The sequence below is a fragment of the Littorina saxatilis genome, linkage group LG10 (genome assembly GCF_037325665.1).
Source record: "Littorina saxatilis isolate snail1 linkage group LG10, US_GU_Lsax_2.0, whole genome shotgun sequence".
Taxonomy (NCBI): Eukaryota; Metazoa; Mollusca; class Gastropoda; order Littorinimorpha; family Littorinidae; genus Littorina; species Littorina saxatilis.
This window is the reverse complement of record NC_090254.1, coordinates 22,912,948-22,930,395: the sequence shown is the minus strand read 5'-3', so window position 1 is coordinate 22,930,395 and position 17,448 is coordinate 22,912,948. Positions and strand designations below refer to the sequence as shown.

Below are 17,448 nucleotides of genomic sequence, written 5' to 3'. Positions count from 1 at the left end.
GAGTAGAAGAATGTGTGCTTACGAGCAGAAAAAGCCCATCAAAGTCAAGAATCGTGTTTTTCTTTTTCTATTTTCACCTTGTAGCTTCATACAGACACTAAGCAACAGTGTAGTTCCACTTCCAGTGCAATATCTTGTACTTTAATTTTGACCATCTGTGTAACACGTTATTGACCCATGATCTGAGCTGTTTACACATACACTTTGCATTTCAAAAAACACTTACCGTTCAAGGGCTTCTTGTGTGTAAGATCCCGATCGCGGCTTGCCAAGGTCACCTTCTTCATGCATTCAGTTTGCTGTCACAATCGTCGTGTTGATTATTCTGGCGTGTCATGATCAGTTTGGGATTCAACGTCGAAATAACAAGACAAAAGGGAAAGACCCATGCATAGTGGAGTTAGTTTCCTACTTTTTCTCAAATTATGCTGAACTGAAATACTATGATATGACACTATGGTGTGTTTTTCTCAGAGGCATAATTAAACATATTTTGTATTAGATCATAGTAGATCATTCAACAAGCTGCTTAGTGACTAATATAGAACAATGCCTGATTACTTTAAACATAAATGAACTGTCAATCTATATGATTATATTCAGTTAGTTTTGCTTCCTTTTCCAATACGTGACTTGCATAGCGGCGTAGCCCGCGGCCGGTTTTACCACAGCCGGGTTGCTTGGCTTTTTTGCTTGAGGTTTTTCAATCCAGTTGAATTCGACTTTATTATCTGAATGTACGTAGGACAACCACATTTTGGCTCGTATACACAGATACTACATCACACATTAAACCACACTCTGAACTTTAACGTATAGTAATTCACACATCCGTGCATGCCGCGCTATCTAGTCCGTACCCCACACTGACCTTCCGACATAAATCAGTATCCATCATGTGTCCTTTATTGATTGTAAATGATTGATGTTTTATTTATTTTCGTTTATATTATCAGTATTTTTGAATACATACATGTGGGTGCGATAGGCCGAGAAAGCAGCGGGAAGGCTCCACCCCCCTCCTCCGGGCCATTCACAGGCGGAAGGTATCGTCCACGGGACTACTACTTTCTGTGATAGTGTAGTAGTCCAGTGGACGATACCTTCCGCCTGTGGGCCATCCACGAGCGGCAAAAGGATCCGTAACTCCAGAAATGACATTTCATCTTTTATTTCGGATTTATCTCCCCTGTGCTAAGATCCAAGATGGCAGCGGCCACGAAGAAAATACGGGAAAAATTATCCCCGTCATATTGGATGCGGTTTATTTTTGATCCCATGCATTCTCTGCCTGCACTTTTATTGCTTTTCATAGCTGAGCTTGCCGTGAGCATTTTCGTCATCTGGAAAATCAAGTGTGAGTATTTTCAGTCGTTTCGGCGCCCGGTTTGCAACAGGTAGAACGTCAGCCGGTGTAATCCGACTAATCGGCTTTGTTTTTCTTACATAAACTTCATACTGACTACCCCCCCCCCCCCCCCCCTCCCCTCGAAAGTGCTGTTCTTACTTAAACTTCATACTGACTGTCCTCTCATTCCCCTCCAAAGTGCTGCTGGTCGAAATCTGGACCCCGTATTCCACTCATGGAGTCTTAATTTGTGAGAATTTATTTTTGTTTTGACTTTGAAATTTGCTTCAAGTTCACTTGCAGCTTTAGGGAGGACGTCAGCCGGCTTTGTTTATCTCACACAAACTTAATACTGACTATTCCCCTCCCCTCCAAAGTGCTGCTGATCGAACTTTGGACCATGTATTTCCCCCTTGGATTCTAATTTGTGATGAGAAATGGTATTTTGACTTTGAAATGAGCTGAACAACGCAAAATGTTTATTTTCTTATTCAAGGGACGTAACCCCTCGGTAAGTTTTCGATTAAATCAAATTCGGGGTAAAATCGATTGAATTACATCACAAATTTGCTTCAGTTGCAAGATCTTGACATGCTTTTCTCCCTCAAGACGCCAAGTCAAGATAATTAATTGTACCGCTTCGGCGCTTGAAATTGGCGGAGAAACATTCAGTCTGAAGTTGATTTTGGCTGACATCCTCCCGATAGCTGCATGTTTCAAGTTCAAGTTTACCGCAAAATCTTTTTTTTCTCATTCAATTACGAGGGACATAAGCACTTGGTGCGTTTTGGAATAGATCGAATGTTGGGGTAAAAACTGAAATCTATCGAATTTCATCACAAATCTGCTTCCATTTTAAAAGTTCAATTGCAAGTTCTTTACAATTTTACATGCTTTTCTCCCACTAGAAGTAGATATTGTACCTTTTGAAATTGGTGGGGAAACATTCAGCCTGGACTTTATTTTGGCAGAAGCCCGGCTGACATCCCATCTACAGCTGCATGTGTTTGAACTGTGTGTCTGATGGGTAGAGGCTAACATGCACAGGACATCACTGAATGCTTATTTCAATGTCATTTAGCATACTCCGGATTATTGAGACCTGCATAAATTTGGTACAATACTGAATACAGAAAGAGCTGTGGGCACATTTTTATTTTTTTTAGTATAAAAAGTAATCAATTGGTGAAATCATTTCCATGTGTCCTGACTTTGGATGTGGGACTGGGAGTATCAGTATTACTGTCATATATCATGTATAGTTCAATATATTTGATTCATCAATCATCAGCGAACCTTTTGAATCACTGATCAGAAACCTTACAGCAGAAATGGAGTCGGCCACCCACAGACGGGTGCACATCAAAAGTTTACATGTTAGATAGATAGATAGATAATTTATTGCCAAGTGTACAATACATGAATGAACATAAAAAATACACGAGGAAAGCAGCTTGCTGTGTGATAAAAACAAAAATAGCATTCATACATCTCTGGCGCATGTTTCGTGTATACTTGCTACACATAATATTTCTTTTTGAAACTGAAGAGGACGATGGTTGAGATTGTTGGTTGAACTTGTTGCAGACACAGAGATTGACTGGGTGGCCTACATGCAGGAGGTGGAGGGGGTTGTGAATGGAACGTACGACTACATGGAGCTGAAGGGAGACACGGGACCTCTGGTGTAAGTCTGTGTCTGAGATAGAAAAAGATCGAACAAACTTTATTTTACAATTCATGCTTTGTTAGCACTAAGCAGTTGTTTTAATCAGTCTGGTTTTCTCTTGTTTTCATCTTATGAACATTCTAAATGTTAGACTAACTTATTGTCTTGTACAGAATAACAACTGTGTGAATGGTGCTATACTGAATGAAAGAGTGTGACATGAAGTTCTTGTACATCATTGTAAAGAGTGTGAATGACGTTTTAGTTTAGATGTCAAGCGCTTAGAGCAAGCCTTTTTAACGAAAGTTTTTGATTTAGCGCTATATAAATGTTCTTATTATTATTATTATTATTATTAAGGATAAACGTTTAAGGCACATTGCCTTGTCTAACATAGTAACACTAACAACCTGTCCTTACACACATTTTATACTAAACATAATATTCACTGATGTAGCATACAAATGGAAAGAAATAATATATGAAAAAAACATGCTAAATGCATCCAGAATATAAAATGAAATAAAAATAATGGGGAGAAAGTAAGAAAGACAACAATAAAGAAGAGAAGAAGAAATTAACCACACACACAAAAAACACCCAACAACAAGAAGAGAGAGAAATAGAGTTGAATTGAACTTTTTTTGTTCTCTCAAGAATGAGAGAGAGTTTGTGTGTGTGTGTACTTGTGTGTGTCTGTGTGTCATTGCTGATCACAAAATATTTGCTTGCCGCAGATCTATCTCTGATACTGATAGCTTACAATGCAGTCGCTCTTCGCAATTGAAAAACGTCTGTGTCGCAGCAAAACTTTCTCAACATTTCTTTTGATAAATGTTTCAAATACATAGTTTATAGTTGATTGCAATATCATACTGTAGGACGGAGAAGCTACTGTATGCGTAAAGTGTTTTGAATGCCTTTTGTTGATGAAAACAACAACAACACTACGCACAAAGTTCTTCTCATGATTGAAATTGTTGAGATTTCATAATGTGTATGCTTTGATAAGGCCCCAAAAAAAATAGGTCTGTTTACGGTAACCCGACCGACCCTAGTTTTTTCGCGCGACCCTAGACTTTTTTTTTTGGCATTTGGGGGGGGAAAAAAAAAAATCTTGTTTTTTTGGCAAAATAACGTAAAAATATGGTTTTTGGGGAGAAAAAAAAGAAAAAAAACCCCGACCTACCGACCCTATTTTTTTGGCCTATGTTACCGTAAACAGACCTATTTTTTTGGGGGGCCTAATGTAAATGACTATGTATTCAGGTATACATTTATAACATTTGTGCTTCAGGTATCCAGCAGGTTTTGTGTACATCTTCATGGGACTGTACTATGTTACACAACATGGTTCAAACATTCGCTTGGCACAGTACATCTTTGCTGCCCTATACCTCATCAACATTTGTGTCGTCTTCCAGATCTATCGCCAAACCAGAAAGGTACACTTGCTTGAGATTGCTTTTTAATATATATATATAATATAGCTATTCTAATGAACACGTGGGGGAATTCGGGGGCTGTGATTGGATGGTCTCTTCCGATCATCAAAGCATAATGCTAAGGAAGTCGGCCATTTTTCTCAATATCCAAAAGCATATTGTCAATAACAAAGACGCATGGTTCCGGTTTCTTCCACGTGTATAAAGTACACGCATACCTCGCCAGGTTTGTTTCTGTGACTAGTCGACAGACGATGCCATTTGCTTTGTGTGCGTTTTTGTTGTTGCTTACTGTACATGACATACATTACGTGTAAAATCCAGTTCTTTAACAGGCAACAAACCTTGCACATTTCCAGAAGCTGCAATCTGAAGCGACCTATCTCTGATTCTAGCAGACGATCTCTCCAATGTTTAACACAAAATCAGCAAACTCTCCTGTCACATAGAACGTCCATTGTATAGTGCAATGTTGAAATGAAGTTACCGGTCTGAAACATTTAGTCGTTTCTTCTGAGACAATCCTTGTTCTCTTATCATCTACAGATTTACCGCAGTCTTCACCACGCGAATTTCCAACAGAAGTCAGACTTTCGAACATACAATATACGTAGGCAAGCATGATACGTCATGATGTCATATGATTCCTAGCATATTGACAATGCTAAACATCCGGTTATCTCGAGTTTTCTCCATAATACATGTCCGTGGGTTTTTCAATGTTTGGTTATTTCCGTGGCTTCATGCGAAAAGGGAACCGTCGTCTGCAATCAACGACATGGACCATTCTGGTACGTGTTGCTGACAAAAACATGATTTTAACACAGAATTTAATGTCAGAATAGCTATATAAACGCTATTGTGTTTTCATCGTAGCAATAGGGTCCGATATTTAGACTCGAACAAGTATAATGCAACTCGTCTTCGACTCGTCGGCATTATACTTGTCTCGTCTAAATATCGGGCCCTATTGCTATGCTGAAAACAAAATAGCTGTTAATATTCTGCTGGTCAACTATTCTGGTCAGTCGAAGCTGTCTATAATGACCATCCAAGCAAACGACCAAAAGTAGTCACTATGGGCAGGTGGTCGCTATGGAAAGGTACTTACTTACTGCCCGTTTTGCCGGTTGGCATGTAGGGCCGCAGCTATGGAAAGGTGAATTACACATAAACAAATATTATCTAGGATCCTTTCGGAGACACTGATCTGTGTGTGCAGGCATTTGCTTTTAGGCATGGTGTCAGAGGCAGGTTGGACTGTAAATATTTTCTGGCATGCGAACATTCTTTGATCTGTCTTAATTTCTGCTGTTTCAGGTTCCGCCATATGTCTTTTTCTTCATGTGCTGTGCATCGTATCGTATCCACTCCATTTACATTCTGCGGCTCTTCAACGACCCTGTGGCCATGTTGTTTCTCTACCTGTCCATCCTGTGCTTTATCAACGACCGCTGGTCCATTGGCTGTTTGCTCTTCAGGTCAGTGTGCTTCTCACTGTCTCAGTGTCTTTAAAAACTATCAGGTTTACAAAAATGTGCGGAGACATTTGTTTTAAATGATGCTTGAAAAAACAAAAATGGCAGAAAATGAATGAAAGTGAAAAATATATTCTTCAGGGAAATTGCTATCAGTAAACGCCAAGCAGCTAGAACACACACACACAATCTAATTACCACATTTTATATCTCTGTCCCACATTTGTTCTCGCTTTCCTCAGAAAATCTTGAATCCAAGGGGGTTCTCCCACCCAGCTGTTTCCCGTAAATGTTGCACTGTGGTTTTGACCATTCTTATTAAACTTGTTTTATGCATGTCTTTGCAAAAAAAGAAAAAGTCCCTTGGTCGTGCCGTTTTGTATGGCAGCTTGCTTTCCCAAAGGAATAAAGCAACACCCATTGTCCATGAGGGTAGCCTCACAGGACAAAAATACCTGACCTACCTTATCTTACTTGTGTGCAGTCTTGGAGTATCAGTGAAGATGAACCTGTTGCTGTTTGCACCTGCCTTGCTGTTTCTGTTGATGATTACACAGGGCACACTGGGCACGATACTGCACCTGACAATTTGCGCTCTTCCACAGGTAAAAAAGTCTATCTTTCAGTCTGTCGAAAAGTGAAACCATTGACGCCTTTGAACTTGGAGAACTGTTTCAATGGACTCCCTAACAAAGATCTACACTTAAACATAATTATCTGCCTAGCTTTTTATGACAGGTATAGTATAGATCTTTCGTCTTTTGTTTATTACACCTTTGTTTTTTACTTGTAAGTTGTTGGATTATTTCAGTTTATTGTGCAATTTTGTTTTTGTTTCTTCATACACTGCTCTATACCCTTGCTAGCGAACCCAATTTTGTAGTTACTCATTTGTTTAAGTAATTGTACATGTATTGCAATTTTGTTTCAGTTGTAAGTTGTTGGTTTATTTTAGTTTATTTTGCACATTTGTTTCAGTTGCTTCATGCAGTGTACTTGAGACAATGCCAAAAGGTGACGTTTTCATGTCAGTATGTCCCAAATGACATCACCAGTACATTTTTCATTCTATCTAATCTGTTTTCGTTCTATTTTTTCTAATAACATGCGTTAACAATTGATTGCCAACTGGAATGGAAGAGCACAAAAAGTGTAACTTGATATGTAGTTTCTCTAGAGGGAAAAACATCTTCCACTTTCATGTCAGTGTGTCCCATGCAACATACATTTGCCAAACAGCTATGTGCAAGTAGATTATTTGTTAGTGGTATAGAAAATACTGATCAACAATTAAAGTCAGTTTTCACATTCATTTTCTACCTATTTCTTATTTGTTTATTCTGTTGGCAATGGTGAAATGTCAGCAATCGTGTGTCATTCGGGACAGTAGACATGACACCTGACCTTTTGTCACTGTCTCACTTACCCAGCTAGCGAACGCCATTTTTTTAATTTTGTACTTATTTATTTATTTTGTTTCAGTAATTGTAAATCTTAAGCAATTTTGTTTCAGTCACTATATGCACTGTACAATCCCTGCTAGCGAACGCCTTTTTTTAAATGTATTATGTTACTTATATGTTTATCTTGTTTTAGTAATTGTACATGAAAAGCAATTTTATTTCAGTTGCTTCATGCACTGTACCATCCTTGCTAGCGAACCCTATTTTTTTTAAACTTATTTAATTATTTTTTTCAGTAATTTTACATGTAAAGCAATTTTTTTCCAGTTCACGCAGTTGCTTCTTGCACTGTACGATTCTCTGCATGTGAACCCTATTTTTTTTAAACTTATTTATTTATTTTGTTTCAATAATTGTAAATCTTAAGCAATTTTGTTTCAGTAATTGTAAATGTTAAGCAATTTTGTTTCAGTAATTGTAAATCTTAAGCAATTTTGTTTCAGTCACTATTATGCACTGTACAATCCCTGCTAGCGAACGCCTTTTTTTAAATGTATTATGTTACTTATATGTTTATCTTGTTTTAGTAATTGTACATGTAAAGCAATTTTATTTCAGTTGCTTCATGCACTGTACCATCCTTGCTAGCGAACCCTATTTTTTTAAACTTATTTAATTATTTGTTTTCAGTAATTTTACATGTAAAGCAATTTTTTTCCACAGTACGATTCTCTGCATGTGAACCCTATTTTTTTTAAACTTATTTATTTATTTTGTTTCAATAATTGTACATTGTACATGTATTGCAATTTTTTTTCAGTTGCTTCTAGCTCTGCCATTCCTGCTAGTGAACCCTAAAGGCTACATGGTGCGATCTTTTGACCTTGGACGCCAGTTTTTCTACAAGTGGACGGTCAACTGGAGACTGCTGCCTGAAGACATTTTCCTCAACAGAAGCTTTCAGATTGGTCTGCTTGCCTGTCATCTAACTGCCCTTCTCCTCTTCTGCTTCTTCAAGTGGAAAAAGTAAGAAGGCGGATATTAAAGGTACTGAACTTGTCAAATCCAGGTGCACGGAGCCCCTGGGGCTTTTAGTCGTACCTCAGGCAGCTATCCGTTAGAAGAACTACTATGTTTCATTGACTTGCACCCAAAGAGTCAAGAACTGCGATTTTTTTACGAATTAATTTCGCACTCGGACCCGGCTGATCTGGACCTATTTTTGGATCTAAATTTAGATCGGGTAGATCACCACATCATGCACAAAAAGACATGTCCCTGAGCAAACTATATTAGACGTCATCATGAGTTTGTGTAAAACAAAATGGAGGCCGGAATCACTCAGTTGAATCGAACTCCGACCAAACACCACGTAATAACTAGGTTAATTTATGCACTCGCGTGAACAAGAAACTGTCGAGCTTCACAGATGTTGTCGTTGGGTAGTTTTGGGTTTGTTTTACTACCATAGGAGGATTTTTGAACTGTAAATGCACTCAGCTGCAACAAAAACGCAAAACAAAGGCTGTGAGCTGCACTGTGCCTTTAAGAACAAACAATCAAACACCAACTGATTTTTAGTATTTTGTTTTACGTTATGGTTTTAAGTACAAAGCAATTGTCTTTTTCTGTCAAAAGCAGGTAAAGTCGTAATCATTTGTCTGAAAAAGAAACCACTGGAACTCTTGTAGAAATAAATTATATTAACATCGTGACATTTGAAATTAAAAAAAAATATTATGAGTGCTAAGGATCACCAGCACTGCAGGTTGGTGTCAATCACTTTTCGGAGTACAAGGATGAATGTTTTATCTTGTTTCTGGGGATGTTGCAGATTATATCCTGGAGTGAAGCTGTCTTTGTGGATGAAGCCTTTGAACTTCAAGAACCTGCATCCAATTCATATCCTTTCAGCATTGCAATAGTTTGGATCTTATTGCTTTATATTTTAGTTCATTATCATATTATGTTTGATTTCACATGCATAGTGGGCAGGTTTGAGGGGGATGGGGGAGGGGGGGGCTCCCTTCCAATCCCTGTGTGTTTGTGTGTTATGCGTGTGTGTGCATGTGCAGTCTTTTGCTTATTATGTTTATGATTATCTTCTGTTCATGTTAAAGGTCCCTGTCTACATTTTTATACCGAAATCGCCATTTGACCATTAAAATGCAGAGTCTATTATCTACAAATATCAACAATACACCCCCTTTCGATCAGGAAAGACGAAGCCAATGTAGCCGTTTGAAAATTCATTGCAGTATTCCAGCGTAGTATTCATAGTAGGATATCCTTATTTGGAAAATGCCAATCGCAAAACTCCTCTCAAATCCCGTGCATTTTGTGCGTTCAAAAAAAAGCGTGGACAGCGCTCCAGTGTCAAACTGTTGCTGCACTTGTTTGGGCGTGGCTATAAGTATAGTGACATGAATTTGATTGGTCAGTATTTTTAGGCAAAGCACATGTTCTCAGCAAACAGAAAACAAAATAATTATTGGAAGCGTGAGTCACGCTACCCAAAAATAAAATCTTTTTTTACATATATTTTTTTTCTATAACTTTTTTCCCCATGGTTCATTCATCATCTGACATAACTTTTTAGCGAAATCTAACCATAAGATTATTGAAAAAAAGCAAAAATGTAGACGACCACCTTTAAAAGGACAGGTTGGAAGATAACGCTAAGCCTGAAACCTTTATCCTTATTCGTAATAAAGTTCTGGGTTATGATTTCTCTAGCCCCCACCCCCTTTATACACAGATATATATATATCTATATACAAAGCGTTTTTGTGACAGGTGACAATTATGTGCCATTGTGTTTACGCTCCTTAACATTGCATACAAATTCTACTTCCGTTGTTCACGGCAAATTTCATTGGCATGTGCTTCAGTCGCTCACTGCACTACCAGTTCTACGTGTGGTACTTCCACAGTCTACATCTCTTGCTGTGGTGTACCACCCTGCCTGTCGTCGTCAGGTGAGTCCTCCTTTTCTGCCCCTCTTCGAACACCCTCCTCTTGAACTTGCATTGGTCCCAAATAGCATATCGGTTTGGTTCGTGTGCAAGTCGTGCATTTTATACGGTAAACAGACAATGGTCGGTTCTGGTGAGGTTATGCCCCTTCTTTCTTTCGGCTGGTAACTGGCGCCACCTCGCGGCAAGATCGCATGAGTTGTCTCGCGTTATCACCCCAGAAGCGCTCATTGTGTTGTTAGTACTCTGTCTCAGGCAGACTGCATTTTGGCAACATTTATGCCATAGCGCCTACAATCCTTAACCTTGGAAACCAATACTTCCATCTCCCTCCCCCACACACGTACAGTGGCACAGTGGATCCCCCCCCCCCCCCCTCCCCTTTAAGACTTCTACAAATCTTAGGTCTTACCAAGGAGGGAGTCTTAAGACGGGGGTAAATGTCAAATGAATTTAGCTAAAAGCTGTTTTGGCATTAACATTTTTTTTAGATTGTGAGTTATAGCGCTACAGTACATGTACTGTTGCTAATGGTCTTAAAAAGAGTGAGGTTGGATGTTTAGTGCTGTCGCAAATGTTAATGTTGCATAGCTCTGATATCATTGCATGCAGAAAGAGCAGGATCTCAAAAGTAAAGGGAGACTACACATTTGTGCTAAATAATATTGGATTATTTCCCTTGCACTGGTTTCTTAAAGGCAGAGTAAGCCTCCCGTAAACCATCACAGATACGGTCAGGCTTTTACACACAGTACAAACACCCTTTCATTTAAACACTCACCAATTGAGAACATCCTAGGTGCCCTCCGTAAAGAGCGAACAATTTTCAAAGAATTTATTTTTGCGTGGTTTATCTTACCCCTGAGCCATCGTGAACCCGTGTGATCCAGTTTTCCCTTTTCACAATGCAGTCGTCATAGTTAGTCATTTGAATGCGACTCGACGTGAGCTTATCTACAATAGCACGTTTTTTTATGCACGAAACAACGGCTGTGGTTCACAAGAACTCTAGCGATAGCTTTTGACTGTTGAGAGGAACGGCGATTTGCACTGATAAACCGGCCGTCGTCTGCTACGACCCTTGCGTGACCCTGCTTCCGGGCTTTTCTTTTTTTAAACTTTCACAACTTCGAATTGTTCTGATCTTGTCTTGATGAAAAACGAATTCTTTTATGATTAAAGAATGTTTGTGTAACAAGCTGTCAATTTATTATTTAGATTTTAAAAGTTAGGTCTAGCGCAAAAACGAGGCGCCGTTGTTGTTAACGGAACAAGTCTACGAAAATAAATTCTTGGAAAATGTCTCACGCTCGACAGAAAGCAGCCAGGATGTTCCCGTTCGGTGAGCGTTCAAATGGAAGTATGCTTGTACTGTATTTAGACGCTCGGGGAGCTCTGTGATGGTTTACGGGAGGCTTACTGTGCCTTTAATGTTGAATATGGTCAGTGCAAAAACCCGACCAGTTAGTTCAAGTGTGTAGTTATTGGTATATTATAAGATGTTTGGTGGCATGTTGACAGACCAGCTTTTTTGTTGGTCCAAGGGGACCATATCGTCTTTTGTTTCATCTTTATCGACCAAGGCCGAAGGCCGCGGTTGATAAATATGATACAAAAGGCGATATGCCACCAAACATCGTTTTTGTCATCATTTTGGTTGTGCAACAAAATGCACAATAACCCACAGGGAGACGAATTTTTAGAATCCAACTCCGGGCCACAAAGCATCGTCACAGTAGCACGAGATAACACGTCAAACTTGTATGTGACATCAAACGTAGCTTGTTGACGCTTTTCTTCTAGTCTGAAAATGTACAGAGCTGCGATCATACCTGTGAGTTCAGTAAATGTTGAGCATATTTCTTTTCTTTTAAGTGTTTATGACTTTTCGTTGTGGATTTTGCGATTACAGAGATAAGTTGCAAATTGACCATGAGTCGCCGCGGTAATTATCAACATTGATTGGGTCTTTAAGAGTGAATGCTTACAATCGTTGTCCTCGGAAACACAAATCCAAAGCCGCGATGGTTCCACACATCAAACAATCAGCCTGATTGGCTTTTACTTTGACAATCCACGTTTCACCTGAAAGCTCAAACCCATTCACCACCTTGAGTTATTGCATGGGGAACATGAGATTTATTTCCCAGGTGTTTGTGAATGAAAACTGGTGAGAATGATGACAATACCTTTTATTACCATTCCATTGCACCATATGGCTTTTAGACCAATCAGGACTGATTCTAGGTGACCCTCTAAATGTTATAACGTTCAGACAGGGACTCTTTTTGTTAATCACGCTAAAAATTAACAAGAAAGTAAACATTAGAACTAACAATATCAGCGTGACTTATTCTACAAAATTACACTTCAAATGCTGTCAGTTACTGCACTCTTTATCTAAAAGTACAGAAAAGCCAGTTTTGTCAGTGGGCGCTTTACAGAACGACGAGGCACCACCCACCCTCTGCGTTTGCAATGCCGACAATAGATATATAGACTATTATATCTATGATGCCGACCCACTCACTTCAAAATGCCATTTTCCAAGTTCTGACGATTCAAGCGAAATTGCGTAAATTTTAAGGGGCTTATTGTCCGTCAGGTCTTAATTGCCTATATTGGACATGAATTGGTTTATACGATTCGAGTTTTACGCCCTCACGGCTTTTTGATGTTTGCGTGTTTAGGTGGTATCAGCCATCTGCACTTATGGTAGAATGACCAAGATCTTTAACGTGCCATTGTGGTGACACGGGGGTAGGAGATGGATACCGTCTCTGGGTCTGCACATAAAGTTGACCCGTGTCCGTCCCGGCCCGGATTCGAACCAGCGACCTCTCGATCACAAGTCCAGTGCTCTACCACCTGAGCTACCCGGGCCCCCAAGAAATTGCGTCATGTAATTTTTGTCCAATATATCTTTACGTCATTTCCTTTCTCTCTGGTGTTGTTTCTAAATCTGTTGCTCTCAGATGGACAAGAGATATCGAAGCAACTGAAACGCATGTTCAACATGGTTTATCTTGTGAGATTGTTGTGTGATCGCATTTGACATGTGATTATTCATCTCGTCAGGTGAGTGACTCTGATTGGCTGACCCAGATCACGAGAATGCTTTGACTCACAGGCATAATCAGATACGAGCGACCCAGTTTCCATTGCGGCTGTTCCGTCTAAATCGCGGGGTCGCTTCGAAATTTGTTTTGGTCGATAACAGACATGTCTCATGGCTGATAATCCATTTTCTCGACATGTCTGTTATCAGTTGCTAACAGTCAGCATATTAGAAATAACTCATAATATTATCCAAGAAACCAGCTGTCCTTGCTTTTCACCCATTAGTTTCTTTTGTATTTCACTATTTTTTGCTTTATTTTGTATTACTTGACTGTTTCTTATGCAAGTTGTTGGCTTTTTTTCTTGAGAATTTGTTCTCGTAACATTGCCCAATGATTCAACAAAATCATTACCTTTAAGGAGCAAAACAAGCACACACACTAAATAAATAAATAAAAAATGTAATCAAACAGATGAAACATTTCAAACAGAAGAGTCATACAATGAATATGTTGTAAATATGTTTCTGTTATTGTCGTTATTGTATGTAACACTCCCAGGTTCACTTGGTACAGAGAGGTAACTCTGTCATCCGAATGGAAAGATGATGTGTACAACCGTTTTTTCAATGACTCCACCTTACATAGGCAGACGCACTCAGTCTTCAGAGGAATAAATGTTATAAAAATGTTTCCCCCCTGTTGCAGAGTTCTAATTCTGGGTCTGCTAGAGCTTAGCTGGAACACTTATCCCTCTACGATGGAGAGCAGCGGCATTTTACATCTGTGTCACGGCGTGCTGCTACTTGCTCTGTGGTTCAGCCCTTACTTCAGCATGGAGAAGATAACTCTGGCCAAAGGGTGCAAGGACAAAGGGTGCAAGGAAGATCATACAGGGGCAAAGAAAATGAAGTAAAGCCAGGGGGAGAAATATGCGTGTTTGAGAGATGTTTGCGTTCATTGCATGCATGATTTTGTTTTCAAAAAGAGGAACAAAGTCGAAAAACAACAATGGTAGGTAATTGGAATGTTTATTATTGACAAACTTCTTCTTCTTCTTCTGCGTTCGTGGGCTGAAACTCCCACGTACACTCGTGTTTTTTGCACGAGTGGAATTTTACGTGTATGACCGTTTTTTACCCCGCCATTTAGGCAGCCATACGCCGTTTTCGGAGGAAGCATGCTGGGTATTTTCGTGTTTCTATAACCCACCGAACTCTGACATGGATTACAGGATCTTTTTCGTGCGCACTTGGTCTTGTGCTTGCGTGTACACACGGGGGTGTTCGGACACCGAGGAGAGTCTGCACACAAAGTTGACTCTGAGAAATAAATCTCTCGCCGAACGTGGGGACGAACTCACGCTGACAGCGGCCAACTGGATACAAATCCAGCGCGCTACCGACTGAGCTACATCCCCGCCATTGACAAACAAAACATTTACTGTTATATTTACCATTCTTGTTTTTTGATTCTGAATAATATATTTAAACGTTGGCAGTCTATCTGATTTTTGATTTTGGATTTTAAAATGGGGACTGTCCTTTTGAGTGTCGTATTTGTAGAGTAATCGGATTCTTGTAATCGGTTTCGGTATTCAGTCACCGGGCACTTCCGCCTGCTCAGGGTTCAAATAAAGCCGACCCAAACAGCCACGCACTCTTTGTAGTTTGTCCACTTCGTTCGTGTCCTAGTTGTGCTCTAGAGAACACCACATGGTGTCAGAACAGGTACTCTTTTCATATACTTTGTTTTTGCGACGGGCATCAGTTCCTCTTGGCTAAACTGAGTGGAATGGCCTGCCGTTCGAACGGAATAAATGATTCAAATTTTTGTGGACGCCACTACTTTGTAACTTGCGTGTAACAAACTGCGCCTGTCGGCTATAGGTTGATTTTTTCGGTAAAAGAAAAACAAAATTAGTAAGATTTATCTCTACTAATTCGATAAATCAGCCCTGATACTTCGTTCTTCAGATTTGTCAACTCTTACGAGAAGAGAAGCACATAAATTGCTCAGGACGATCTTTTGAACGGCGGTAGCGCATAGGATACAACATGGCAGCAGCTCCGGTAAAACAGTTCACAGCGAATGTCACCGCTCCAACAAAACTGGATGTCAGCGGCAATCTCGCCACTAACTGGAAAAAGTTTCGACGTCAATGGGATAATTACTACATTGCCAGTCGTCTAGCACTAGAGAATGACGCAGATGGAAACGAAACGGCGTTTCAGTGTGCAGTATTCCTTGCAACCATAGGAGAAGATGCAATGGAAATTTATGAAGGTCTCAAGTTTGCCACTGCAGAAGACAAAAAGAAACTCTCAAAGGTGTTGCAAACGTTTGAGGATCATTGCGTAGGCCATACAAATGAAGCTTACGAATCATACCAATTCCATTCCCGTCGCCAAGAAGAAGGAGAGAGCATAGAAGCATATCTTGCGTGCCTCAGACAACTTGCAAAAACATGCAACTTCAAGGACGAGGATAGGATGATAAGGGACCAAGTGGTCATGGGAATCCGAGAGGATACACTGAGAGAGAAATTGTTGGAGAAAAGAAACCTCACAGTGGAGGACTGTCTGGATACGGGCAGAATTCACGAGAAATCAAGGCAACAGCTTCAGTCCATGGCAACCAACAACCAAACCCAAGTCAACAGGGTCAGATCAGATCGTCAAGGACAGAGACCGTCTGACTATAACCAAAGGAAGAAGTACGGAGAAGAGAAGCACTCCAAGTGCGGAAGATGCGGAAAATCCCCTTCACACAATAGACAAGATTGTCCAGCGAAAGATGCAGAGTGCAGAAAATGTGCAAAAATAGGACATTACGCCAATGTGTGCAGAACAAAAGCAGGAGTTAGGTACGTGGAGGAAGAAGATGAAGACGAAGCCTTTCTGGGCACAATTAGGACAGAATCAGTCAACCAGATCGAAGATGACAAATGGCACGCCAAAATAAAAGTCAACGGCAGGCTCATGAACTTTCGTCTCGACACGGGAGCTGATGTCACAGTTGTGCCAGATCGATGGTTCCGCAAAAACTCTCCTCACATCCAGCCCACCGAGAGGAAATGTACAGCTGCAGGGCAACTTCCGCTCACTATTCTCGGGGAATTTAAGGCAACTCTAGAAACGGAAAAGAAATCAGTCACCGAGAATCTGGTCATCGTGAGGGATCTGAAGGAACCACTGTTGGGGAAAAACGCATTGGAAGCATTACACCTGGTTGAACGCATCTACACGGTTGATGCAGATAGTGAGATCAAAGAGAGCTACCCAGAGCTTTTTGAAGGCCTAGGCAAGATGCCCAACAAATACACAATCAGAATGAAAGACAACGATTCACCCTTTTTCATCTCAACGCCTCGACGCCTTCCATTGCCTCTGAGACAAAAGGTCCAGGAGGAACTAAAGAAAATGGAAGAAGATGACATCATCAGACCGGTAACGAAGCCAACAGACTGGTGTGCACCAATCGTCGCCGTTCCCAAGCCAAATGGCCGAATCAGGCTATGTGTGGACTTCACCCGGCTCAATGAGAAAGTCCAGAGAGAGAACTTTCCACTGCCAACGACAGACCAGCTTTTAGCAAGAATTTCAGGAGCGAAAGTCTTTTCAAAGCTAGACTGCAACAGTGGCTTCTACCAAATTCCACTCGATGAGGAATCTCAAGAACTCACTACTTTTATCACACCGTTTGGGAGGTTCTGTTTCAAGCGTTTACCTTTCGGGATCTGTTCGGGCCCAGAAATCTTTCATCGAGAGATGACACACATCCTCGCCGGGGTACCGGGTGTCATTGTTGACATTGACGACGTTCTCATTTTTGGGAAAGACCAAGAAGAACACGACCAGAGACTCAAGATGGTTCTGCAGAAACTCAAGGAGGCAGGCGTCACACTCAACGAAAAGTGTGCCTTCTCACTCCACACTGTCAAGTTCTTAGGTCATCTCATATCACCGGAAGGCATTGAGATCGATCCTGCGAAAGTGGAAGCCATTACCAACTTTCCCAAGCCAACAAACATCACAGAGTTACGGCGCTTTTTGGGCATGGTAAACCACG

At 40.4% G+C, this 17,448-nt stretch overlaps 1 protein-coding gene across 1 annotated transcript; it reads left to right on the top strand.

Annotated features, from left to right (window-relative positions):
• Positions 1 to 1,200: 1,200 nt before the first annotated feature.
• On the top strand, positions 1,201 to 14,931 carry LOC138978446 (dol-P-Man:Man(5)GlcNAc(2)-PP-Dol alpha-1,3-mannosyltransferase-like). Its single transcript, XM_070351191.1, has 9 exons — positions 1,201 to 1,357; positions 2,936 to 3,035; positions 4,315 to 4,462; positions 5,783 to 5,943; positions 6,425 to 6,545; positions 8,164 to 8,369; positions 9,178 to 9,245; positions 10,186 to 10,321; positions 14,086 to 14,931. The coding sequence occupies exons 1-9, from the start codon at positions 1,207 to 1,209 to the stop codon at positions 14,291 to 14,293; spliced, it is 1,299 nt and encodes a 432-aa protein (XP_070207292.1). The 5' UTR covers positions 1,201 to 1,206; the 3' UTR covers positions 14,294 to 14,931.
• Positions 14,932 to 17,448: the final 2,517 nt, after the last annotated feature.